The sequence below is a fragment of the Alexandromys fortis genome, unplaced genomic scaffold, assembly GCF_014885135.2.
Source record: "Alexandromys fortis isolate MF-2015 unplaced genomic scaffold, M_Fortis_MF-2015_v1.1 scaffold_21, whole genome shotgun sequence".
NCBI lineage: Eukaryota > Metazoa > Chordata > Mammalia > Rodentia > Cricetidae > Alexandromys > Alexandromys fortis.
In genome coordinates, this window is record NW_026067905.1 from 10,340,089 (window position 1) to 10,366,073 (window position 25,985).

The window sequence follows — 25,985 nt, forward strand, 5'->3', positions numbered from 1 at the left end:
AGAAGGTAGACTGGGGTTAAACTGGTTCCTTTAACTGGGATTCCTGAATCCAATATCTTCGTTTCAGTTCTTTCAACATAATGGTTTTTAGAATCATAACCAGATGAAAGATGTAGTGGCTTCTCAGAAAATGGAGAGAGAGAGAGAAACAATAAAATAAAGCTAGAATAATGAGTAGGTGGCCATGTCCATGGTGTGATTTCTAAGGACCCATTGACTTGAAATTCAATCTTGAAAAATTAAATCATTTGACTTAAAACTTACATTTGGCTGATCTCATCATATCCCTGCCTGAGAAGACACTGTGATGAGGTATAGAGAGATCTGAAAAAGAAGTAGCTAGGAGAGAAAGGAGACATTGCCAGTGGGGAAGCATACTTAGGGGATTTTTGCAGACAGCACCCGGACAAACGCTGCTGTCTTCATTTACCACATTTGAAAAACTACTGTTCAAAACTCAAATGAACCAATAAATATTCTATGCATCCCACCTATTACCCTACTACGGAAGCCTTTGGTTCATGGAGTCAGTGCTACTCTTTCCTGATTGGACAGAAAATAGCAGGAGTACAACCTCATCCTTAAGGCCTCATGGTCTAAGTTGGTCTAGGAAGGAGGCCTAGGGGATGAAATTTTCCTCTGATTCTATGTGTGGCCTCTAGCCAGTCTCCAAATAGCTTTAGTTTCCTTGTATGTCAAACCAAGATAAATATCATCTCCTGCCTTCCCAGCCTCACTTCATTGCAAAGCATCACTTTTGCCACCTACACCAACCTTTTCCAGAGACCAACAGAAGAAAGCATTTGAGACTTTTTAAGATGAGCTATTTGAGCTATTAGCACTGTCTTCATGCTACAAGAAGCAAGGTCACATTAGGAGAAAGGAGAATGTAACAAGGTGTGATAATAGTGAAGACAACAAACTCACTCAGAAGGCAGTGTTTGTAGTGGAAGAGAAACCCCAAAGAGGGTTTGGGATTGGGGTGCAAGGGAGACAAGTCCACAATTGGTACCAGATGCCATCAGAAGCTAACGACCTGACAAACACCATCCTCATAAAACAAATTCTTTTAAAAGGAAGTAAATGGAAATATAAGCTAGTGAAGGAATTTGCAGCAGCTGCCACGAAACCGTTTCTCACTTCATAAACAGGTTTGGGTTTGCTCCCCCGCCCCCCACTCATGGTCTTACTTCATGACACCTTTCCCTTTTGTGTGTTCCTTGTCCTCTGCTCTGATGAAAATTCTGGATACACTCCTGGTGCTAGATGCCCATAACACCAACAAGAAATGTGGTCCTAGCCATATTGATGGAAAAAAAACTCACGCACGGTGCTAGCTTTCGGTGCTTGTCCTTCATGATGATGTGGGCTCATCGCATAAAGTCACTTTAATAGTGTCTGCCCTTTCATACAAGTTCCTTGGCAATCAGCTGACATTACACAGAGTTAAAGACCCTTTTCAAGCCCGTCCTGCTCAACATGCTGAGGAAGATACAGTGGTTTGGAGATGAATAACATGTAGCATATATGGATTGGAAGTTCTTTGATATTATAGAGGACATATTCTGAGATCATCCTATGGATGGTCAAGATGTTGAGTAAAGACTCAGACACAGGCTCATTCCTTATATCGCATACCCTGTGGTCAGCATTGGATCTGGGGAATTCACACAGACTCATTAATGATCCTGATTTTCTCAGCTTATGTTTTCTTCTATTTCTTTGGGTTGCATGGATGTTATATCATCTAGAGAATAACTACGGGATAAGATAGCAAAAAGATCCCTTCCCATCATGCATCTCCACTTTTTCTACCATCTCAGGCATGCACAAAAGAAATGAGAGTCAACGGAATAATGCTTAAATCCTATCCATTAGGGACATCATTTATCACAGTCAGATCAAAACTGCCTCTTTTAGGGGCTACTACTGCTTTTGGAACCAAGTCTCAAATACAGTTGGACCTATGTACATATTTAATGGCACTTCGTTTTCTACATCCTTACACTTTTATCTAATTATTTGATAAAGTCATCAACCACTATTACAAACCAAGGACAAGTAGAGCTCATCATTGGTGATGATGATAGCTACTTTCTCTAATGATTGTCACTGCTGGCAAGAACATCAAGAGTAAGAAAATATAATGTTAGTTTCTCTCACTAGAGACTTTGTCTTTGTGAAACCACCCGTGTGCAGTCCAATGCCATGAAAAAAAATATTCTTTGTTGATGCTGTTGTGAGATAATTCCACTGGAGCACAGATACTCTTGCCGAATAGAAAGTCTGTTTTACCAACTGTTGGCTGCATGGGGAACTTGCTCAAATCATACAGCCCTGATCTTATCATTCCTTGTCTTTTTTTTTTTTTTTTGAATTTTCGAGACAGGGTTTCACCATAGCTTTTTGGTTCCTGTCCTGGAACTAGTTCTTGTAGACCAGGCTGGCCTCGAACTCACAGAGATCTGCCTGCCTCTGCCTCCCGAGCGCTGGGATTAAAGGCATGCATCACCACCATCCGGCATCATTCCTTGTCTTTTATGTACAAAAAAAAATGTCCTAGTTGATACATATTTGTTAGCAAGAAAGTCAGTGAGAAGTAAAACTATAGAAGCCAAAAAGTAAGGTCAGTCCATTTAGGAACTTGTCTAGATCCTGGTATTATGAACTAGGTCTTGGATGTTTTAGGTCTTTATCCCTGTTGGAGCAAGTGTTAGTGGTCTACATGCTGGTCAGAATGGTTCCTCTATAATGGCATCAGTTATGCTAAGGTCTTGGGGACTACTATACTTTGTGTTTATTGGTGAATGAGTGATTGAGTGATTGGGACAGAATGGTTGAATCATAATAGGATAATTTTCTTTTATGTGATTTAATACATTTTACATTTTAGTAACATTGATTAGCTTTGTTATCTGAAATAGGAACAAATTTAATAAAGTAAGTTTTCATTGTGGTTACTATAGTCAAGAATATGGTTATTTAAAATTGGGCAAGAATAAGTATTGCTCTTCAAGAACTTCAAAGTCCAGTTGTGAGATCAAGGACACACTCAGATAATTGTTTTGTGGGTAAATGGATAAGTAACTAAGCAACTTAAGAACAAGAAAGTGCATGTATAACAAGGTCAAATAAGTTATTAGAAGGCAGTTATTTTTATACTTTCACAAGAGATTTGAAGGAAGAAAGTAAATGGGGGAGAGTTGCTTTTTGGAAAAGGAAGGACTTTCAGAAATTTCATTTAACTGAAAAAAGTGTGGAAGTGAGAGAAATGAAAAAAAGGGAGTCTGATAAGAAACAGATACTGAGATGGGATTGGCCCTTTGGCAGTGGGACAGCAAAGGGGTTGACCTGGGAACACTATCAACCTTGTAAAGTGTGTAGCCTATAAATCTCCTATAAGGGAAGAAACTGAAACATCAGGGTGTGAATTCCTCACTCTGTATCATTCAAGTATTAAATTCTGGAGCCAGCACTGAATTCTGGAGGTAATGTTTTCGTTAAATGTGTTTCCTCTATGTCTGGAGGCTATACTCTCCTTGTCCTACTGCCTCTTCATCATTGCTCCTATTATAGTCCAGGTTCTACAATCGCCTTGAACCCTGGGGAGAGTTTATGTATCTCTCTGGCTACTGTTCTAAGAAGCAATTCTCTGGTAAGGAGAGTGTCTGGCACGTGATGGGTTTTCAATTCATACTGGTAGGTTTCCTTAGCCTGTACCACTCTTCAGTGGTATGTACCCATAGTCAAAATATTTCATGTCAACCAGTCTGTGATCTCAGACACTCAACCCCTTCACACAGTCACTCTGGGACTTTCTTGTGATTAGTTATCTAAAGGACCAATGCCTGATGAAACCAGGGGTCTCCAGGATCAATTTTTGAGATTTGTTCTGGGTTTATTCTGATTGCTTAGGACCTAGAAATGTTGCTATTTAATGTTTTGAGCATCATTCCTAGATCAATTCATTTCTGAGCGTATCTAGAACCTTGGGAACCCATTGTCTACCTCACCCCATCATGACTCTCTCCCCTAGAAGGGCCACAGAAAGTTAGCTGTCCTATTTTAAGTTTATCATGGCTCATAGTTCATAGGCAGATGGAAGGAAGTGATGAGTCACACTTAGACTATGAAGAAAATCATCCCGCTGTGTAGGTGTATTGTTCAGATATGTATATTGTTGTCATTTAGGTTTACCCTAAGATGTTTCCATTTCTGTTGTCTCCAGCTGTGCCCAAAGACCATGTGGAGAACAGGGATGTACACCATTGCAACTTGACCATGCAGACATGGTAAATTGTACCTCCAGTGGCCCAGGTCACATGAAGTGTGCCATCACTTGTCAAAGGGGGTATGTACTTCAGACCAGCAGTGGGCAGTACATCAGGAACATGCAGGTGAGTTGAAAGCTGAGGATCAGAAGGAAGGAAAGAGTTCCTAGGGCGGGAAGCTCTCTATCCTCTTCTTTCTTGTTAGACTAGGAAGGGTGGGAATTCTTAAATCCTCAAGAACAAAAACTGTGATCTCCATGAAAGCAAAGGGAAACTTGGCAATACCAAATTTAAGGTGTCCAAACATATGAAACTGATTTGTTAAGGTGTTAATGTATCCACTGTATGGACAGTAGATTTGAGTGCTTATTCAGTGTTCCCTCAATTTGTCTTCTTCACAGATGACAAAGTCTCAAAGTCGACTTGCTCATAATTCATAGCAAAACCGATTGCCATCAACTTGTCTGAGGTTCAATGTCAGCCTCCTGCTTTCCCGATTCCCTTCCAGGATTGTGGGAGGAATATAACAAAATTGCACCCCAAACCATTAAATCTGCAACCAAGGCAGGATTGCATCATGGTTCTGAGTTTTTATATACCCCACCCCACATTTCAACTGCAGCATTTCCAGGTTTTTGGGTCGCCTGGAGATAGTAGAATGTGTTAGTGAAGAGCATGGTTCAAGAGACAGACCTAGGCAAAATTTTTGCCTTCATGATCTTTTAGATGTACAACAGTTAGAACAACCAAAATAAAATAAGCCCTTTAAATTTGCTTCTGCATTTGCAAGTATTCCAAACAAAAGTATCGAACTTGTTGAGTTATTACAATGGATGATGAGCATTCTTTTAGGCTTTAGGTGGAATGATAGGCGTTGGGTGCTCTCATAGCTAAGCTTCTTGTATTAGTTTCACATCTCCCCTGGAGAAAGTTTGCAGCACTCAGCAGGGGAGTTTTAAGTATAAACAACCATTGGGAAACAGGATCACATCATGAGATAGTGGAAGTATATACAAGGTAAACTACACTTATGCTTGAAGGGAGAGACAGAAATATGCATGATAGTGGAAAAAGAATAAGCACACCATTGCTAGTCAGGCACTAATTGTTTGCAAAATGGTAATATTTCAGTTTTCTACCGATTGATTCCTTAACAGCTTGTGAACCCATGGAAGAATTTCACTTTCTTAGACATGGTCAGAATTTAAAGACACAGTTATGAATTTGAGAAGGTCTCATGAAATCACCTATACAGAGACAGTTTTAATGAAGCTTGAGGCATCAAATTCCTTGTTTAGAAAGATCTCCTATCACCTGTTTTTTAACTCAGGCAAAGATACTTCATGCTGAAAACGCAGCAGAAATAACTCAACAAGTTAGGAACTAAATACATGTATGTGGTAGGTCAAGAAGAGCAGAGAAGAAAGGCTGTGTTTGTCACGCATTAAAGTTGGACAAATTTAAAACAAAATGGGCAATACTCAAAAAGCCAAGAGAAAAGCCAGGCATTACACATGGAGTTTAGAGACAGTCTTTAAATGATTAGTGGTTTGCTGCAGTTTGAACCAGACCTCCCAACTGTGCTAAGTGTGAGAAGAACCTGGTTAGAAGGAGGATGGGAGATCGTATTTGCCAAACACATGGTGGAGTTAGCAATGGCGCCCTGCAGCTGACCAGCCACTGTCACCCGACTCTGGCCCCATGCAGGAAATTGTACAATCCAGGCTCATGATCACAAGACAGTGGGGATATTTGCTTTCTGTTGACATGAGAACTGAAGCTAAATAGAAAAAATGTGTCTGGCTTTGACTTGGATCCTTCTGGCTGGCAACAGGAGCACACTGGGAAGCAGAGAAAAGCACTAAGCTGAGATGTAGTGTCAGGGGTGATAGGTGCCTTCAGCCGTCATTGGACCTTTGGCTTGTGTGCCAGTGTGGTCACCTGATGGGACAACTGCAGTTTCATCATAGAAATGCTTCTGCTGTCTTTGATCTTTATCCCCATGGCCAGATGCTTGTTTTTTCCAAATAAGCCACGAGTTTCACAGTCACTAAGTGCCTGCTCATCTCATACCTGGCTGGATGCCTTCTCCCATCTCCCCTGAGCGGTTCAAAAGTAAGAAAAAAAAAAGTCCTGTACTCATGTCAAGGGTTTGTTGTTGTTGTTGTTTTGGTTTGTTTGTTTGTTTGGAATTTTTATTTTTTGCCTGAGGGTAGCTGTCCCTCTTGCTGGATCCTTGGGTACTGCCCTCCCTACTCCTACAACACCTGACGATAAGCTTTCGTTTCTCCAGAGTTACTGCTTTCTCCTGCAATGTTTTCTATTTCTCTTATTTCTAATTTATTTTCTTTATATATTCTCTCAAATCATCACCAAAGGCTGTCAGACTATAGTAGACCAAATTAAAATGCATTGCTAGCATCTGTGAGCTTCTCTTTTCCCTTTTGTTGTTATCCACTGACTCAGAGATTTGCTCCCCTCTTAGACTTTCCTCCTCTGGAAAGCATCTTGTTGGTGCAGGACCAGGCCCTTCTGGGTACTCCATGCATATTTTCTCATTTATATAAAGGCAATGCACTCTAGGCCTGCCCACTGAAATGGCAAGTTTGGGAACATGGCTAGACTTACTCCCAGTTACCACAGGTTGGATAGAAGCACCTGTGTGTATTAACTCTCTTAGGTGCCGTGCACTATTCTTGACACAGGTGGTTATTTTTAGCATCAATCAGTATGTTTATTAGTAAGGGTGCCAGTAGGAAACAGTTGCTATCTAACTTCTTTGCAATAAATAATGAGCAATCTATCAACATCCATGTGTTTTAGTGTTTGTATCCAAAATGGAAAGGATTATTTTGTGTATGAAAGTTAAGCAGTGTACTAAAAGTATTTTTATCATTTATGAAATTCAGTGTATATACTATGCAAGGTGTTACCCTTTATTTCGTGTTATTTTACTTTGAGTTTTTGAGAGAAGATCTTTTTTATTTATTTATTTATCTATCTATCTATTTATTTATTTATTATGTATACAATATTCTGTCTGTATATATGCCTGCAGGCCAGAAGAGGACACTATACCTCATTACAGATGGTTGTGAGCCACCATGTGGTTGCTGGGAATTGAACTCAGGACCTTTGGAAGAGCAGGCAATGCTCTTAACCACTGAGCCATCTCTCCAGCCCTTGAGAGAAGATCTTATTCTGTAGCTCAGTCTAGTGTTGGATTCATGGCACCTTGCTCCAAAGTAGATAATATAAGAGAAGTTTATAAACAGATGTCTTTAAACGCTGTAGGCAGGAAAGAAGCATGTACTGTGCCATGTGTAGTAGCCCAGAGTGATGGGGCTCTGCTCTCACCCATAAGCCTGAAAGGTTGGGTCTGCTGAATGGCAGATTTTACAGGATCAAAGACCAGAACAAGGGAGAGAAGACAGCCACTGGATGAGTCAGTCTGCAGCCAAGCCAACCCTTCAGGGAGGGACAGGGAGAATAAGCCCCTATGACTTTTTTTTCTCTTATCCTCTCCAGTTTGTCCCCAGGTCCTAGGGCAAGCATTCAAGCATCAGTAAGAGGCCTGAGGTCCTGGTTCTAGGGCAGGCTGGATAGAGACTGAAAAGAGATAGGTCAAATTGAGGAAAGGACAGCCCAGAGACATGGCTTGGAGAGCAGTGCCCCAGTGACTTCCTGGTACAAACAGGCTCTCCCCATCAGCATCCCCTGCACAAGCAGTGAGTCACAGGAAAGGACAAAGGCAGAATGGTCACACAAATGACCACTGGGACTATTCCAAAGCCAGGAAGCAAATCTGATTGATAGTCATTCTATGTGATGTTGACAGAAGGAAATTCTGTTTCTAGAGAGAGATTCTTCTCACTTGTTCCTCGGGCTACTGGGACAAGGATGTGAACTGCGTGCGCGTTGACTGTGGTGTCCCCGAAGCATCCTTGGTGAACTATGCAAACTTCTCTTGCTCTGAGGGTACTGACTTCCTGAAACGCTGTTCCATCTCGTGTGTCCCACCAGCCAAACTCCAAGGTATCGTTGGGCCAACGAGGGAACTGAATGTGAGCCCTTTCATTCCCTCACTCTGTAGGGGGACTTTTGTACTGTTCTTTCACTCGTGTTTGCTTCGAAATTGCTATTCTCTGACATCCTCTTCAGATAACGCAAAATCCCCTCAGATACCACGATTTTTGCTGTTGTTGTTGTTATTGTTCCTGAAATGTGTACAGATGTCCTAGATTTGGGTGTCATTAATAATGAATGAAATTTAGTCTTTGTTTCTTGTTTTTATGTGCGTTCTCAGAATAAAGCCAATAAGCATAATTGTCCTGATAACATTAACAACAGAGGTACATGCTGTTAATTTTTAATGCCCACAGACATCCTGTAGTAGATATGCTTTCTTTTATTTTGTAAATTAGGAGAACACAGTAACACGATGTATCCCAGGTTGTGGCTGTGGCTACTTGAGATGAAGAGGTGCTGGACCAGGCTCTAAATGACCACCACATGCTCTTTGTCTAGACCTCTCAGCCTTCAGGATACCACACAGTGACTCATGGCCTAGGCGGACCATGGGTCAGCATTTGATGGGAGATTTTAGAGACACTGCTCAACAAAGAATAATGGCACTTGAGAGTCACTGCATCTGTTCATTACCTAGGTTTTTGTTCTTTGTCCATGTACTCTCTGTTCTGAGCATCACATGATTCTCTTTCCTGGAGTCAGGACTGAGCCCGTGGCTGACCTGTCTGGAAGATGGACTCTGGTCTCTCCCTGAAGTCTACTGCAAGTTGGAATGTGATGCTCCTCCAGTTATTCCAAATGCCAATTTGCTTCTGCCACGTTGCCTAGAGGGCAGCCATGATGTGGGCACCATCTGCAGATATGAGTGCAAGCCGGGCTACTATGTGATGGAGAGCGCAGGGAGCCAAGGAAGGAAGTAAGTGTCATGGATTTGATATTATAGTTTCCTTGCCTTGTGCCCTGCTCTGTTCCCTCATGGAAAATTGCAGATCCTTTCTTTCTGCCATACCCACTGTTTATTGTGTTCATTTTTTTCTGTGTAATTTCTCTGTACCTACACAGACATACTCTTCCATCAAGGCAGACCGGGGTCCAGGTGTTTCCTATAAAAGCACTGTCTCCCATGAGAGATTCCATAGGCTCATGTAGGTGCTTTTGTGGGGGAAACTGGCTTCTCATTTTCCTTAGAGTTAAAATGATGAGCCTCCTGAATATTATTTAGGCTGTCAGAGCCCAGCTCAATGTCTGCACAATTTTATTAGGATGACTCAAAGCTGAGGCCTGTGGAGATGAACCTAGCTGAGGCCTGGAGTGTTTATTACATATATCGTGTGTGGAGAGTTTCATTCTCTGCCTCAATTATCTTAACTGGAAAATGGGATAACAAACAACCACTTACAGAATTGATAAAGGGGCTTCTTGAGCGAGTACGCATTAAACAAGACTTAGTAAGTTTTTTTTTTTTAACAGAATGCGACACCTTTAGCTATCTCTATTGCTATTTCCATCATTCTGCTTCTTCTTCCAGGAGCTTTGTGTGAGGGTGGCAGGACAATGAGCTCAGGAATGACGAAAGAGCGGAGAGATGGCTGACGTGTTCAATGGAGAAGAAAGAACAGAACATTTGAGGATGGGAGAGTTAAAGGATGAGAGACGGCAGCCATTTCTCTGAGCTCCGAGCTAAGCTTTATGTCGGGAAAATGAGGTTTCCGTGGGGGATCCTGGATTTTCTGCCTCCCACATTCCTATCCCTGGGCAGGGGTACTTGAGACGCATCTGTGGGCGCAGTTTTTCTGGCTGAGAAAGTGGACACTTAGACCAGAACGTCACCATCAGTTTGGTCTTGAACATTTACGTTTGCAAGCACCCTGCTAAGGAGAGATTAAATTATTTACCATGCTGTGTAAACTGATTAAATCTTAGTTTACACCTGTTTATATAGCAGGCGACGAATTGGTAATCAGAAGTGTGCAAGGTGAGCGTAAATCACTGTCACCCACCACTTGTGTTTACCCAGTGAACTGTGTCCGCCTGTTTTTTTCTCGTGTGGAAGAAGCCCAAAGCTGGACAGATGGGGCCCTAAAATTCTTCTGAGGACGCACACTTCAGAAGAGAAGGAACTGAGAAAAACAGGCAGGAAACACAACTCCAAGAAAATACACACAGGGTGATTTTACGTAGTGGTATGAAGTAGTGTCGGGGTGGGGCGGGGGCAATTGGGCACAGATGCTGGAGGACTCAGGTTTGCATGGTAGTGAGCAATCTAGTGTATCCACACGTCTTCAGTTTTGTATTCACAATGGGAAGGGGATGCATCATTTCTATGGCCTTGTTTGGACAATGTACTGAAAAATTCTATATGTTATGAAGTTCAATGCATATACTACGCTAAGTGTTGCTTCATATTTCTTATTCATTTATTTTGCTTTGGGTTTTTGAGACAAGGTCATACTCTATAGCCCAGGCTTACTTTGAACTCAGAGCAATCCTTCCGCCTCAGTCTCCCAGGTGCTGGTCTGTTATTATTTTTTAAAGAAAGAAACAACTATATAAATTTCAGCTGAATGTATTCCCTTTTTGATTGTGTGAGATATGTTCGTACAAAAGAAACACACTCAGGGGCTGACTCTGGCTTCTGGACTCCCCCTCCGATGTAATTTCACTCCATTCTGCTCGCTTTGTGCCTTGTTATTTAATAATAAAGTCCCAGACACCATACCTGGGCAGTGACACCTCAAAGACAGAATCAAAAACCATGGATAGTAGCACTTTCCTGACATCTCCAGTACTTGTGAGGTGAAGGCCAGATGATCAGGAGTTCAAAGCCATCCTTAGCTACGTAGTAAGTTCAAAGGCATCCTGACCAATATTACATGAGTTCTACAAATAGCAAAGAAAAATAAGACAAAAAGGCCAAAATAAAAACAAAGGCAACAAACAAAAAAAATATTAAACACTTCTAAAGATTTAGCAGGTTTCATGTTAGGACACAATAACCACACACTGTTTCCTAAAACCCTTCTTTTTCAGCTCCATTGACCTCTTGCCCCGATTTTTCTTCTTTCTTTCTGTCTCTTCTCAGTTTCCTTCCCCAGTTTCTTCCCTCTGCCTGGTCCTCCAAAGACCTAAAAGCACAAAGGACAGTCTACATTAAATCATTTGGAATCTGCACATCTCTCTGCCCTGTGATGCTGGTGGACCCTGAAGCCTGTACAGCACATAGGACTCTGTGGTGTCTTGTGCTGTCCCATTAGTCAATTAACAGCAAGTTATTAACAATTTGCCTCCACCTAAATCAAGGCACATTTATATACTAGAATTTCTGTGTGTGTGATCTAGGCACTAGAATTTTGAAAATTTCCTTGATTTCATTTTGTATTCATTGTGCACTAACCTATGAGAAACGTTGCCCTTGTTAGAACAATATGCACAGTGGAATTTTGGCAATGAATAAGTAGATGAACAACCCATATCTTAAAAAAATATTGTCCTTTTACATGGTGGACTTTTGCATATAATTTTTATATTACTTATTTTTAAAGATAATAGAGAAAATATAAACAGAATTGTAATCCCATGAATCAGTAATGATTACAAAGTTTTAGGACTTATCACCCTTTCGCAGTGGATAATCCACACAATTTTATACTCTTTTCATCTTTGCCTAGCCATTTCTTCCACCTGCATACCACCATTAATCACTTCTCTGCTATTTCATTAACGTGACTTCCAGGAAAGCTAAAATAAATGTGTCTGCATTATATTTTAACCAAAGACCATATTATAGTCTCCTTTCTCTTTTACTCCCATGGGCGCTTTTTTCTTATTACACATTATCATCCTTCTGTGTGAAGGTTAGGTTAACCTCATTAGAGGTCCTAATTAACTTAATTTTAGATCATTCTGGCCTTCTAACTTTTCTTGACAGTCTCTCTTATCCATCATTCATCAACATATATCCATAAGGTAGTGTAGAAGTCAGATCTTCTCAAAGTAGTAGTAAATAGTTATCCTATGTGAGTATTTCTCATGATTTTAACTTTTCCAAAGTGCACACACACACACACACACACACACACACAAATATTCTACAAACACAACTGAAGACAGAGACTGTAGGCCTCACATTATGATTGCTTATGTTGGGTGGTAGTGAACACCTTCAATGGTGCATTGTCCAGTCTAACCTGTGGGAAGAACCTGAGGGGAGGTAGAAACTAGGTATGTATTTGAGCCTTCTCTATATACAAAGGAGGACCAACCACTTGATATAACAGCAAATGAAACAGTTAAGTCCAGGAAACTCTTATGTTGTTTGGATAAGAACCATGGAGGTGATAATGATTCCTTGCTATGTGCTATGAGAACTAAGAATTTTGGCTACTTAACTCCATATATTTCTCATGACAATAATATATTTTATTATGAAATGCTAGTACAATGTCTTGTGTTAATGTAGTATATAAACTTTTATATATGTTTATATATGCATTAGATATATTACATATTATTATTTATTATATGTATATGTTGTATATTATTAGCTCCCATTACAAAAACGAAACAGACTAAAAGTTATGTGATCATTTGGCCAATAAATGGCCACATTGAGATTAAAGCCATCTTAACACTATGGTCTGGCCCAATATTTTTAATCATGAGCAAATACCTTCATTTTTTCTGGTCTCTTTTTTTATGTTTGTAAAATAAACTTCTAAGTTATTTCTAGTGCTAAAAGTTTGCATTCTATTTCCTGTCATTAGAGCAAATATGACGGGCTAAGACCTTGGTATACTACCATCAAGAAAAGTAACATATAGTTTGTTAATACCAAAAATTCAAGGATTATTATAAACACAAGTAATTGTACTACATGAATTTAGTAGAAAATACTTTGGGTAATCTTACAGTAATTCCCAAAGAACTTAGTCTGATCGAACAGCCAAAGCTTAAACGGCTTCTTTATTAACCAATGTAATAAAACATATTTACAGCATATAGAGGGGAATCCCACATCAAATCATTGTTAGCTGGGTTTGGTTGGTCTTTCCTCATTCACAACCCACAGGACTGGGTGTAGATGTCACTTGAAAATGGAATGCTAAAATATTTTCCTCTTTAGATTTGTAGACTTGTGAGAACCCTAAGAGTGTTAAAGAAGATAATTGAGTCAAAACTACTAAAAGATGTTTCTGCAGTCAAGTTTTACCTCATGACAGGGCGTGGGCTTGGTGAGACTTAATCTTGAATGGCAACTCTGCTTGCTTAGTAGTTTTTTTTTTTCTTGAACAGGGTACCACCCTACTAATTGTTAGAGTAGACTATCACTATTCTAAATCACAAGATAGAATCAATAGGAGCATAGGCAAGTCTTGCAAAGATGAAATGTGATTAAAGACAAAAAGCTGACACGGTTTCTAGTTATATTTTCCTGGCTTAGCAATGCCTTCTGCTATTTGCACTCATTAATCACTACTCCCACAGCTTCTCTGTTACCATGGTCACCACTGGACCAACTATTACCACCATCATTACAGCCACCATTATAACCACCACCACCACCACCACTGTTGTGACTATCACGTCTACCATCATGACTGTCATCTCCACTGTCATCATTATTTCTACCACCTATCATCATCGCTGTCATCACTACGACCACCAACATCCTGGTTTCCCTAACACAGTAACTCTTGATAAGTCAGATGCCCTGCTGAGGTGTTAAGTGAGAATACTATTTTTTAACAAGGAGTTTTTTAGATGTTTGGTATTTAATCAGTGACCATTCTTTTCCTTCTATAGTTTCTATATCCCCCCAAAACAGCTGAGAGGCCAAAAAGATTGGAATTGTCATTCTAGAGACAGTTCTTCAGTAACCAGGAGGGAAGGTGCATTTTCCTATCTTTATAAGAAACACACACCAAAATAAAGTTTGTTGAGCTAAAACTATACATTTCCCACCCCTAACCAGAACCTTCTCTGCAGGCTTCATGACATGAAAGTGAAGCATAAAACAGTACAATTGCATGTGGGAGAAAGTAAGTGGAAACAGAATAGTAATAGAGTGCTGGTCAGACTTCAAAATTAGTGTAGCATAAAATCAGTCTGGCCTGGAGGAAGAGGGGCCATGGCATGGCATGGAGGTCTTACCTTGAGTTATATTTGACTCTCTACATCTTTCTGAGCCAATAGCTTGAGCTTCAACAAATTTTATTCTACCATGATATGTGATAGGAAAACTTGACCAATAAACTGCCAATGTGAAGAGAAATAATATTAAAATTCCTTAAATATGCTAGATTTACAACCTTTCAAAACAGTAATATATCTGATGTATAAAACAATATATCATAACATTGCATATACAATAGGTTATAACTCTCTCTTTCTTTCTGTATGTTTGTGTGTGTGCGCGCACACATGTGCTAGCTGTTTTTACTTTTTCAAGTAAGAACAGCACTGTAATCTCTGTGTACACTCGTGCATCTGTAAGACATAGAAATTTGTTTTCTTTCCATTAAGTCTCTGTCTGGCTTTATAATTAGTGTTTATAGTAAATACATTCAAAGTTTATCCTTAGGATCCTCAATTCTCTTGCCATTGTAGTATCATGTGAGCCTTAAACTAATTTATTACAGCTTCTTTTGGCTTCAAAGTGACTGAACCTCTGCTGTAAGCTTTGGCCACTCAAATACACATCTGGGCATGGGCCAACTCCTGCCTCAGGATTTACAGGACTGGCAGCTGAGGCTTCGGCTTTTGCTTACAAGAATACTTGCTGGACTTGTAAATGTCCCTGTGACCTTAGTCCCAGGCAAGGGGCATCTTACTGTAAAGTTTGCTGTTCTGGATCAACTGCCAACTTTTCTATTAATTGCAAAAACTAAGTATAAACAATGCTTACTTTTCACAGATAAAGCAGTGAGATTTTCAGCGACATGCAACTTCATACCCCGGGGTTGTTTCTCATCTGCCTTTGGCTTGTCCTGATTGCTTTTCTGGCCCTACTAATTCTTACTTTGGGTGGGTGAGCATTTTGGTAGTGACCTTGCCTTGTTCTCTAACAATTGGGGTCAGGGCAGGCCAGACTGATTCATGAATGGTCCCCTAGGGGATTCTGGGTGGGACAATAATATGAAGAATTAAGTATGGTTAGAATACTGAGTGGATTGAGGACATATACACACACTTAGGTCATTAGCACTTGCTAGTCATTTGGGCCACTTAGCAGATACTCTTCGTTGTGTTACGTGGTTTCTTCAAATAATGGGAGAAATGTGTGATCTCCATTTTTTTTTTTCAAACAGGAAAACTGAGAACAAGAGAGGCAAAGTAATTGATTTCAGGTCAGAGGCTTATTAAGAACCAAAGCTACAGTTTTAACACTAGTTATCTGCGTCTATAGCCTCTGTTTTGACTCGTTCTGTCACACTTAGTGACAGTGATCATTCAGTGCATCCTGGATGCCACTGTGACTGAATTGTCCATCTCTTGCCTTTTTTTTTTTTTTAAAAAATTCTCTCATATATTACATCCTGATAATTTTCACCTCCCTGCTCTCCTCCCAGTTCCTTTCGCCTTTCCTCCAGACCTATTCCCCCTCTGTTTTCTTTCAGAATAGAGAAGGCATCCTTGGGGATATCAATTGAATATGGCATAACAAGTTACAATAAGACGAAGCACATGCCCTCCTATCAAAGTTGTGTGAGGCAATCTAGTAGGAGGTAAACGGTTCCAAGAGCAGTCAAAAGAGTCAGAGACAATGCCACTCCCACTGTTAGGAGTCCCACAAGAAAACTCAGCTACACATCCATAATGTGTAAGCAGAAAACCTAGCCCAGACCCATATAGAATCAATGATTGACCCTTCAGGGTATGTAAGCCTCTATGATCCCCACTTAGTTGATTCTGTGGGCCATGTTCTTATCATGACCTTGGCCCCTCTGGCTTCTATAGTCATTCCTCCCTTCCTTCCTTGGTTCTGGCTAATGTTTGGATGTGGGTCTTTGCATCTGTTCCCATCAGTTGTTGGATAAAGCCTCTCTGAAGATGATTGGGCTACAGTATAGCAGAATATCATTAAGAATCATTTCATTGACCTTTCTCTTTTTTTGTCAGTCATGTTTGGTTCAATCCTAGGTCTGGGCTGTCCAGCGTTTGGTTCCTGGGCATCCACACAGTGTCAGGCATGGTCTTCCTCTCATGGCATGGGGCTCACGTTGACCCAGTCATTGTTTGGCCACTGCCACAAGTTCTGTGCTACCCTTACCCAGAACATCCTGCAGACAGAACAAAGGTCAAAGGTTGTGTGGCTGGGTTGATGTCCCAATTCCTGCACTAGAAACCTGGCCTGGTTACAGAAGATGGCAGGTTCAGGCTTCATATCCCCCATTATCAGGAATCTACATTAGGGTCACCCTTATAGTTTCTAGTGAGTGTCCATTGCACTAGATTTTTACATTGTCCCCCAAATGTCACTCTAATTACTAATTCCAGTAATCTCTTTCATTCCTCTCTCCTCCGCCCCCATCCCGTCTGCTTTTGTTCCACCTGTCCCAGTCCACCTGTGAAATAAATTCTATTTACCCTTCACAGGGAGATCCATAAGTCCCCCCTTGAGCTCTCATTGTTATTTAGCCTCTCTGGGTCTGTGGATTGTAGCATGGTTATTCTTTATTTAACTACTTATACCCACTTATAGGTGAGAATATGCCATGTTTGTCTTTCCGGGACTGCAATATCTCACTTAGGATGATTTTTTTCTAGCTCCACCCATGTGCCTTCAAATTTCATGATATCTTTTTATTTAACAGCTGAGTAATTGTGTACATATACCACATTTTCTTTATTCATTTTTTGGTCAAAGGACTTACAGGTTGTTTCCAATTGCCGACTTGTAGAGTGAATTCTACTCGGTTCAATTAGAATTCATGCTACACTGGCTATTATAAATAAAGTTGCTATGAACATAGTTCATATCTTTTAGTAGGATGTAGCATCCTTTGGGTATATGCCCAGGAGTAGAATAGGTCTTGAGGCCCATCAAGTTTCAATTTTCTGAGGAATCTCCATATTGATTTCCAAAGTGGATGTACAATTTTGCACTCCCACCAGCAATGGAGGAGTGTTCTCCTTCCTCCACATCCTCACCAGCATGAGCTGTCACTTATGTTTTTGATCTTAGTCATTCTGACAGGCGTAAGATGGAATCTCAAAGACATTTTGATTTGCATTTCCCTGATGGCTAAGGATGTGGAGCATTTCTTTAGAGTTTCTCAGCCATGTGAGATTCTCTGTTTAAATTGATACCCTATTTTTAAAATTGGATTATTTGGTTTGTTGGTGTCTAGTTTTTTGAGTTCTTTACATATTTTCAATATTAGCCCTCTGTCAGATGTGGAGTTGGTGAAAATCTTTTCCCATTCTGTAGGCTGCCATTTTGTACTGTTGTTGATGTCCTTTGCCTTACAGAAGCTTTTCAGTTTCATGAATTTTATCAATTGTCGACCTTAGTGCCTGTGCTATTGCCGTTCTGTTCAGGAAGTTGTCTCCTATCTCAATGCATTCCAACTCTTGCTTTTTACATGAAAAATATCTGACACACAGAGTGTTAACTACCTGTTGCCTCTCATCCATATCCAGGCATGATAGAACAGGCAAGTGGCATGCATAGGCATTACTGTCCACCTTCCAACCCACAGGTACCTATGGCTTCCCAGATGCTCATGTTACACATTAGTAACTCAGATCTTATTGCTGCTATGGCTTCTAGACAAGGGATTGTCAAAAGCCCTTTACTTTCTGAAGGAGCAAGAGTGACAGAAAGCGGCTCATCAGGTGAAGCCCCAGGCAAAGGTGTGGCCGTGTTTTGAAAGTACCTGTTTATTATGAGTACTTACTGTCACCCCTGTCTGTAGTTGAACAGACAGACTGACAGAGGCAGACCTATAGAGATGCCAGGAGGAGTCTGAAGAAGATTTCATACTGAAACATTTGAAGATAAGAAAATAATTAGCAATAAATGAGATAAGCTGTCTTCAAAAATGAGTATATACAGTTTTTTTTATCATTCCTGAAAAAAAAGGCTTCGTGGACTCAGCAGGCTTTCCCCATTATCTGAGTTATGTATGTATACGTGTATATATGTAGGGATGTATGGATGGATAGATGGATAGATGGAGAAAAAGAGGGGGAAGGGAAGGAGGGAGAGGGAGAGAGAGAGAAGAAGAAAGAGGGAGGCATGCTTCTCTTATAACTAGCCAAAATCACTAATGATTCATCTTTATACCTCTGGGATTTTTTTTTTACTTTGAGATAATTTAACTATATTTTTTCCTTCCCCTTCCTCCCTCTAAATACTTCTCACTATTCTTTTTCAAATTTATGGCTTATTTTTCACTAATAGTTATTACACACATATACACCACATACACAACACACACACATGCACACACACACACTCTCTCTCACACACACACCACACTCATGAGTAGAATCTGATCAGTCTCTATAATACTATCTACATATGTTTTCAGGGATGACCATTTGCCACTGGGCATCTAGTAGATGTGCTCTTTGCTCTTCCCTGGGAAAGGCTACCTTTCCCATTCCCAGCCTTCCTCCATTGCCTGCAGTTGTCTATGTAGGGCTCATGCCTCATGGCCTTCTCTCTGTCTCATTTGGCATGTTCTGGTTGTTCAGTTTATATTGGAGCAGTCATGCTGGTGAGAGTTTTTGGGTGCAGCTTCTGATATCACTAGAATACCCAATCTCACAGCAAATTCCTGGTTCCTCTGGCTCTTATAATCTTCTTTCTCTCTTCTGCAATGTTCCCTAAAGGTTAGCGATGAGATACTGGGTTCTACAACTTTGTATTTTGCTTAGTTGTGGTTTTCTATTTGGTGCAAAGGAAGTTTCCTTCATGATGGGTGAAGACCATGCTTATCTGCTTATATGTTGTTACTGGGAATTATGCTGGTTTGGTAAATTAGTGGTTGTAGATTCTCTCCATCAATACCTCTTGGATCTTTCATGCATGCTCCTTTAGTCTACCTATCCATCTCTTTCTGGAGCAAGCAAACCTACCTCAAAGAATCTCTTTCCTTATATACTTCATGGCTCCGGGTAGCTTCCTCTTAGGGCTGTAACTTTGAATAATAATGGCACCTGTGGGCTCATATATTTGAATGATTATTCACCAGGGAGTGGAACTCTTTTATGGAATTTGAAAGGAGGTGTGGCTTTGTTGGAGGAAGTGTGTCACTGGGTGCGGGCGGCTTTGAGGTTTCAAAAGCCCACATAAGGTCTTGTCTCTCTCTCTCTCTCTCTCTCTCTCTCTCTCTCTCTCTCTCTCTCTCTCTCTCTCTCTCTCTCTCTGTCTCTCTCCCTATGAACCAAAATGTGAATGTCTCAGTTACTTCTCCAATGCCTGTCTGTCTGTATGCTTGTATACTGCCATGCTCCCTATGATGATGATACTGAACTAAGCCTCTGAGACTGTAAGCAAGCACCCGATTAAATGAGTTGTCTTGGTCATGGTGTCTCTTCACAGCAATAGAACAGTGAACAAGACAGGGCTCCTGTAAATTATTATTCTGGCATTATTACCATACCAAGCTGTGGGTATATATATATATACCCACATATATATATATATATATAATGATGCTCAATGAATAATTGTCCAATGAATGTGGAAATGAACATATGAATATACAGGTAGATGATGCAAAAATGGTAAAGACCAAAGGTTCCTACTAAATGTCTTCATATTTTAGGTTTCATTAATCCTCGCCTTTCAGTGTGATTTCTAGTTCTTCAGACATGCACCAATGGGAACAGATATGAGGAATCTGAATAACTGTAATAATTGTGTGCATTTAGATTTAAATCACATGAGACAGCTCAGGTTTGGGGAACCCAAGCATGTTCTACATGAAGAATTCCATCAGATGTAGCAAAGTGGGCTATAAACATAACAGAAGAAAAGATTAAGTACCATTGAATTTAAAAATTAGAAATGCTGAGGGATCTAGTGAGAAAGGATGGAGAAGTTATCATAAGCTTGAAGATGTTCTGGCTCACAGAGAGGGTGTTCTTGCACCTACAAGCCTGGGAACCTAAGCTATTAGCAAAAACAGAAGCACAGCATCAGGCCTTGATACAGAATAAACAGTTCATCCACGTCTAGGCTTTACTAGGATCTTTATGCTGACAGAGGCTCCACTTTACCTGGGAGTACTTAATAAAAGACACTCTTGTTTGTTTCTTTCTCAGAGAAGAAACACTTGCCCAAAGCCAATACATCTAAGTGGACAATACTAGTGGTTCTATTCTCTGGGACAGGACATCTAGAGGTCTGATATTACACAGGACGGAGCAACTGTGATCAGCTGTGGACTGGTCACAGCTGAAGTCTGCCTGCTCCCCTTTAAAAATATTGGCTTGAGAAGCCAGGCCTGCAGTTTGTTAAAATGAAAACTGGTGTGGAGTTTGGAATTGCTATAATATTCTTTGGGGTGGGGTTGAAGATTGTGTCTCTCAAAGTGGCCTTGATCTTCTCTTCTCCAACATTAAAATGCATGGGAATAGCTTGGAGAACTTTAGATTCTTATTGAGTCAATCTGGGATATATCCTTGTATTTATTAATAACAAGCTTCCATATTCTGATTGTAATACTGCTGTTCTAGGTACCACTCTGTGGGTAGTAAGGACCCAGAGTATTCTGAAGAGAGAATCTAGTCCATGTAATTCAGCTTGGAAAGCTGAGCATGTGTCATGCAACAAAATTGAACCAATTAATACTTTGGGTTGTTGTTCTGTAATAGAAACAATGTAATTGCCTTCTCTGCTTACATTTCCTATTTAGCATAGGTCAGTGGCAAATACACAAGTAAGGAATTAATTCCTTTATCTGCTCCTTTGCAGGACCATAGGTCCTTTCAGATTGCAATATGGGCATTAGTGTTCGGTCATCACAATACATTGATCTGTGTGATAATGCCAAGTTAATTAATGGAATTTCTAATGGCATTTCAGCTATAAAGTAAATATTCACACACCTCCTGAACACAAACCTATTAACACCTAATATGAACCAGACATAATGCTGGGTATTGAAGCTATCATGGCAAATAAGGCCCCGGTAGGAGTAAACAGACATCACAGAAGCAAGTATATTAATAAACAGATAGAAAATAAACAAGATAATTACAGAGCATGCACTCTGTGAACGCAGCAAGGATGCTGGTTCTTAAAGTGACAGAGGGCTCTCTTGGTGATAAAAACTGTTCAAAGATAGGAAGAGAGGGCTTTAATTAGAAGAACAGCACCACAAGGTGGAAGAGTGGCATCTGAGTCCCCGTGGCAGCAACGATCTTATGCTGCACTTGTAATTCTCATGCCAGAGTAGATGAGTGCATTTAAAAACATGACTAGCGGGGTGCATGGTATCAAAGAGAATGCAGTCATGTAATACAGGACCTTGCAGGCTAATAGAAAGCATTTGGACTTTAATGAATTCAAATATTTTGTTTTGTGGCCAGAAACAAATGAAATGCTTTGCACAGGAAATGATACAACATAATTTATTCATTTTTATGAAAATTTCCTCTAATTAGTACTTGCTGACAGGGTATGAAAGGGCACAGAAAAGTGGAACATCTAGCTGAAAATATAAGAGAGTGGCTTTGGGTCTACAGAGATGCTGAGGAACTGGGACAAGCTCCAGGAATACCTGCGTGAAGGACCTCACAGGGCTTGCTGATGGATTGTGTGAGACCAGATGGGGTTGGGGAAAAGAGAAGATTGAGAGAGTGCAACCAACGATGTCTCCTGTGTTTCAAGTTGGAGCAACAAAGTAGATAGTGATGTCATTCGTTGTGTGGAGGAAGTCTGAATACATGCAGAGATGTGGTAACCAAGAACTAAGAAAAAAAGAGTCCTTACCATGCACGGACTAGTACCTCATACTTCCATATCTCTTTCTGTTGATATTATTTCTGAGGGACTCCCCACTGTAGGCAACAGATGCTCTGGATTGGCAAAGATATGATAATTCTCTTGGACCAGGAAACCATACTCTTACTTTTCTCCAAGGGAACATAAATATGACTTTTGAAAAAGCCTTCGGTGGTGGTAGAAAAATGGGGGTAGATTCGTGTGTGCCTCGAGCAACATCAATCAAACGTGCAGCCAAGTCTTGATTACAGGCTCTTTATTTCTGGCAGGAGTGTAAGAAGGAGAAAAGGCACAGCTGGGGTTTTGACAGTAGGTGGGTACCACATGCTCTGGAAATTGGGAAAAGGTACCTTTCAACTTGGAAATTGTGGTGATTTGTCTGGGGAAGTTAGAAAGAAAATAAATACAAACCTTAGCCTAACCCCAGCTCCTCATGATGTCATTTACAAAGTAAGGGATAGAGAGCAAGATCACCCAGCTAACAACACTTGCCAAAAAGCTGGATGCTCAGCCGAGACCAGATGGGAGGGCTGCAGGCTTCCTAGGTGAATGTTCTTCCTCTCCTTTTCTTGTATTTATGACTTACTTTTACTAGCATGGGAAGGAGAGGAAATCGTAGGCATTTGCCAGCCTCATTGTATTTTAAAAAAATACAGGCAGGATTTTAAAATACAGAGTCAGACTGAGAGATCTAGTTCAATGATAGAGTTCGTGTTTGACATACAGAAGGCTCTGTGTTTGATCCAAAGTACTACAGAAAAAAAAGGGGAGGGGAGCGGAAGCAAGAGGGAGAACAGGGAGAGAAGGAAGGTACTATTTTCAGCCAGTTCCAGGAAATTTAGTTCAGATAGTCAGGTATCTAGGTTTTCAAAAGAACTCTTACTTGATTGTGATAAGTTTTCCTACAAATTTCATCTGAAACCCGTTTGTCTAATGGTTGGGGTGTTGTCTTAGAGCTTGAAAACTTCAGAATCTACTCTGTCTTTAGCTGTCTCTCTCTTACTCTATGGACATCAGGAAGGTCACCTACTTGGTCACTACTGTTAGTTTCCTATAAAAGACAACGCCTTTACCTTCCTTTACCCAGTGGCATAGAGATACTACAGAGAGGAGATAGATGTGAGCAGATGTTATGCAGAAAGAAGTGGAAGGAGGTTTCCAGGAAGTCTTGGATCCTGTCTTGACAAGGACCTGTCTGCACGATTTGGTTCAGTGCTTACAGCTATCATTCCTTGAAACGCAAATCCCTTCCTACCATGACTTCAAAGAGTTTCTTGGCTCCTGGTTTGCACACATTGCCTGAAGGAAGCAGACCATTAGGAGTAATGCCTCCCTCCCCCTCCCCCAAGAATAATCCTATTAGAGTGAGAGGCCAGTATGCGATATCCCCATATCAGTGGGATCACACTCAGAAGCAGTGATCCAGATCATGTCACAGAGGTGCTGTGGTCTTGGGGGTTGCAGTAACAGTACGATAGACTGAGTGTCTCAGCTAACTGGCATTCATGCCTCGCAGTTCTTGATGACAGAATTGGTAGATGTCTTCTCTGAAGGCAGGTTTCCCTGTGTGCAAATGCTCTCCTTTCTGCTGTGTCCTCATAGGGAAGAGTGTAGACAAGGCAGGGAAGCGTTTGTGCCCCTTTGTCTAAGGGCACTAGTCCCGTCATGAGGGTGCCGTCTTATGCCTTCATTATCCCTCCAATGCCCTCCTTCCTAGTGTAATCACACCGAGGATTAAAGTTTTGATATAGACTGGGGAGCTGGAGAAAGAACAATCATTTTGGTACAATAGTAACCGAATAAAGCAGACTAGGAGGAATGTTTTAAGTTTCAGCCCCCCCTCAGACAGGCCTTAGAAAGAAGCCAAGTTTTATGGAGCTAGAACTAATCCAAGGAATTCTTATTTTCTGATATAATCATGGTGTCTTTGGAATGTAACAAAACGGCCAGAAGGGCCTCATGGCACACAAGCTCCATACCATGACGCTGAAGACTGAGGCCATTAACTGTGAATCCACACGTAAGCGTGATCAGCAGATCGAAGCATCTCACACCACTGGGCCACGGGGAACCTGGTGAATGCTTTGGAAGTGGTCTGAAGGTGGGGTCTTAACAGTATCATCTGATGTAGAGGTACAGGACCTGAAAACCAAACAAACAGAAAACCTGGAGATGGCTGCAGTAATGGTTCACTTGTGTGGTCTATTTGGTTGGATTAAGAAGCACATAGAACATTAATGAGGCACAGCTTCGCATATATCTGAGTATTTTCAGAGAAATTTAACCGAGGAAAAGCTTGAAAGAAAGGCTCCTCAAATGTGTATGGCACCATGGCCCGGGATGGAGACTAGGACGAATAAAAAGAGGAAAAGGGAGAAGTCAGCAGAGAGCCAGTATTCCCCTTTCTCTGCTTCCTGATCTTTGGCAATATATGCACCATGGACAGTCTTGGTCCTATGCCTACACCTTCTCTGCCATGGCAGACTATACTCTGCTGGACTGTTGTCAGAATCTTCCTCCTTTAAGTTGCTCTCTGTCAGGTGCTTGGTCACAGCCATGAGAAAACGAACTAACACAGCTACGTAAAATCATCTGCTCTCCAAAGGAAAAAAAAATAGCACAAAAAAGGAGAACTCATGAAACTGGGAGAAGTGTAGGAAAGGACTGTTATGAACGGACCCCGGTTGCCTAGGAAACGACGATGCTCCCGGCCTCCCCCTCATGCTTGCCCAGTCCAGGGACTGCACTCTCAACTGTGTTTCTTCTCTTGCTACTACACATCAGTCCTCATCTCTTCCTGTTGCCTGTTTGCAGCCCAGGTCCTGTCATAGTGTGTGGGTACAACCCCAAATACCCGAACTCACTCTTCCCCATGCAAGTTTAATCTGTCTACTCTCACCTCTGAGGTTATTAAACTGGCAAGGAAATGCATGAACTCGACATTCTTGAATGATTCCTCACTCCGGGCAAGGAAAGGGGAGACTGTTTCCATGGTTAAACTATTTCAAACCAATTCAGAGAAAAAGAAAAATACCACATGAAGTAAAAATATTATCATCCTGGCCAAGCAAGGGTTTTCCTTTGCAACCGTGCTGACAGGCAAAGGCTGTACAGCTTTGCCTCCCTCTTGGTGTCAGTGGTGTTGCTGGCTCTCTCCATTTGGGAAATGTCAGTTCAGCAGAGCTATGGGAAGGGTCTCAAATGTGGAAGTGGGGGAGTTCCCCAGGAGAATTTAAAATCTGCAGAGTAAAGGAAGAGTCAATGCTGAATTTAAGGGAGATTTCAAAGGAGCCTCATTACAGGAAAATGAGCTTCAACCCCTTTGCTAGAAAACAATTTTGGAAGCCATCTTTAAGTAGCATCTTTGTGGGGAAGAATCCTTGTACTAAATAATACATAGCCTGCTCTTTCATTAGCATAGAGGTTCACAATTGACACCACTAACCTATGATGGTGAGATCCTTGTGCAAAACACACAGCCTTCTAAGGAGATAGTATTAAAAATATGTTATCCAAATTGTTTGAAAGCAAATGCATCCAGTGGTGTAAGATCCTGGGAAAAGGACTTAACATCACGGTATGTTCTTTTTCCTCTATAGTTGAGATAAAACCAGAGTTTTATTCTTAGAGCTATGATGAGTCAATTGATTTGTTTGTTTAGGAGTCTTGCAATGTACCTGATGTTGTTCATTGCAAATCAGTGGTTTAAAAATAAGGTATTTATT

At 40.8% G+C, this 25,985-nt stretch overlaps 1 protein-coding gene across 1 annotated transcript in view; it reads left to right on the forward strand.

Moving 5' to 3' along the window:
- Positions 1–25,985, forward strand: part of Pappa2 (pappalysin 2) — a 249,125-nt gene that overhangs the window by 162,599 nt on the left and 60,541 nt on the right. The window contains exons 14-16 of the mRNA XM_050135420.1: positions 4,229–4,397; positions 8,129–8,306; positions 9,003–9,216. Of these exons, the coding sequence (XP_049991377.1) occupies positions 4,229–4,397; positions 8,129–8,306; positions 9,003–9,216 (561 nt within the window). The remainder of the gene's footprint in view (positions 1–4,228; positions 4,398–8,128; positions 8,307–9,002; positions 9,217–25,985) is intronic.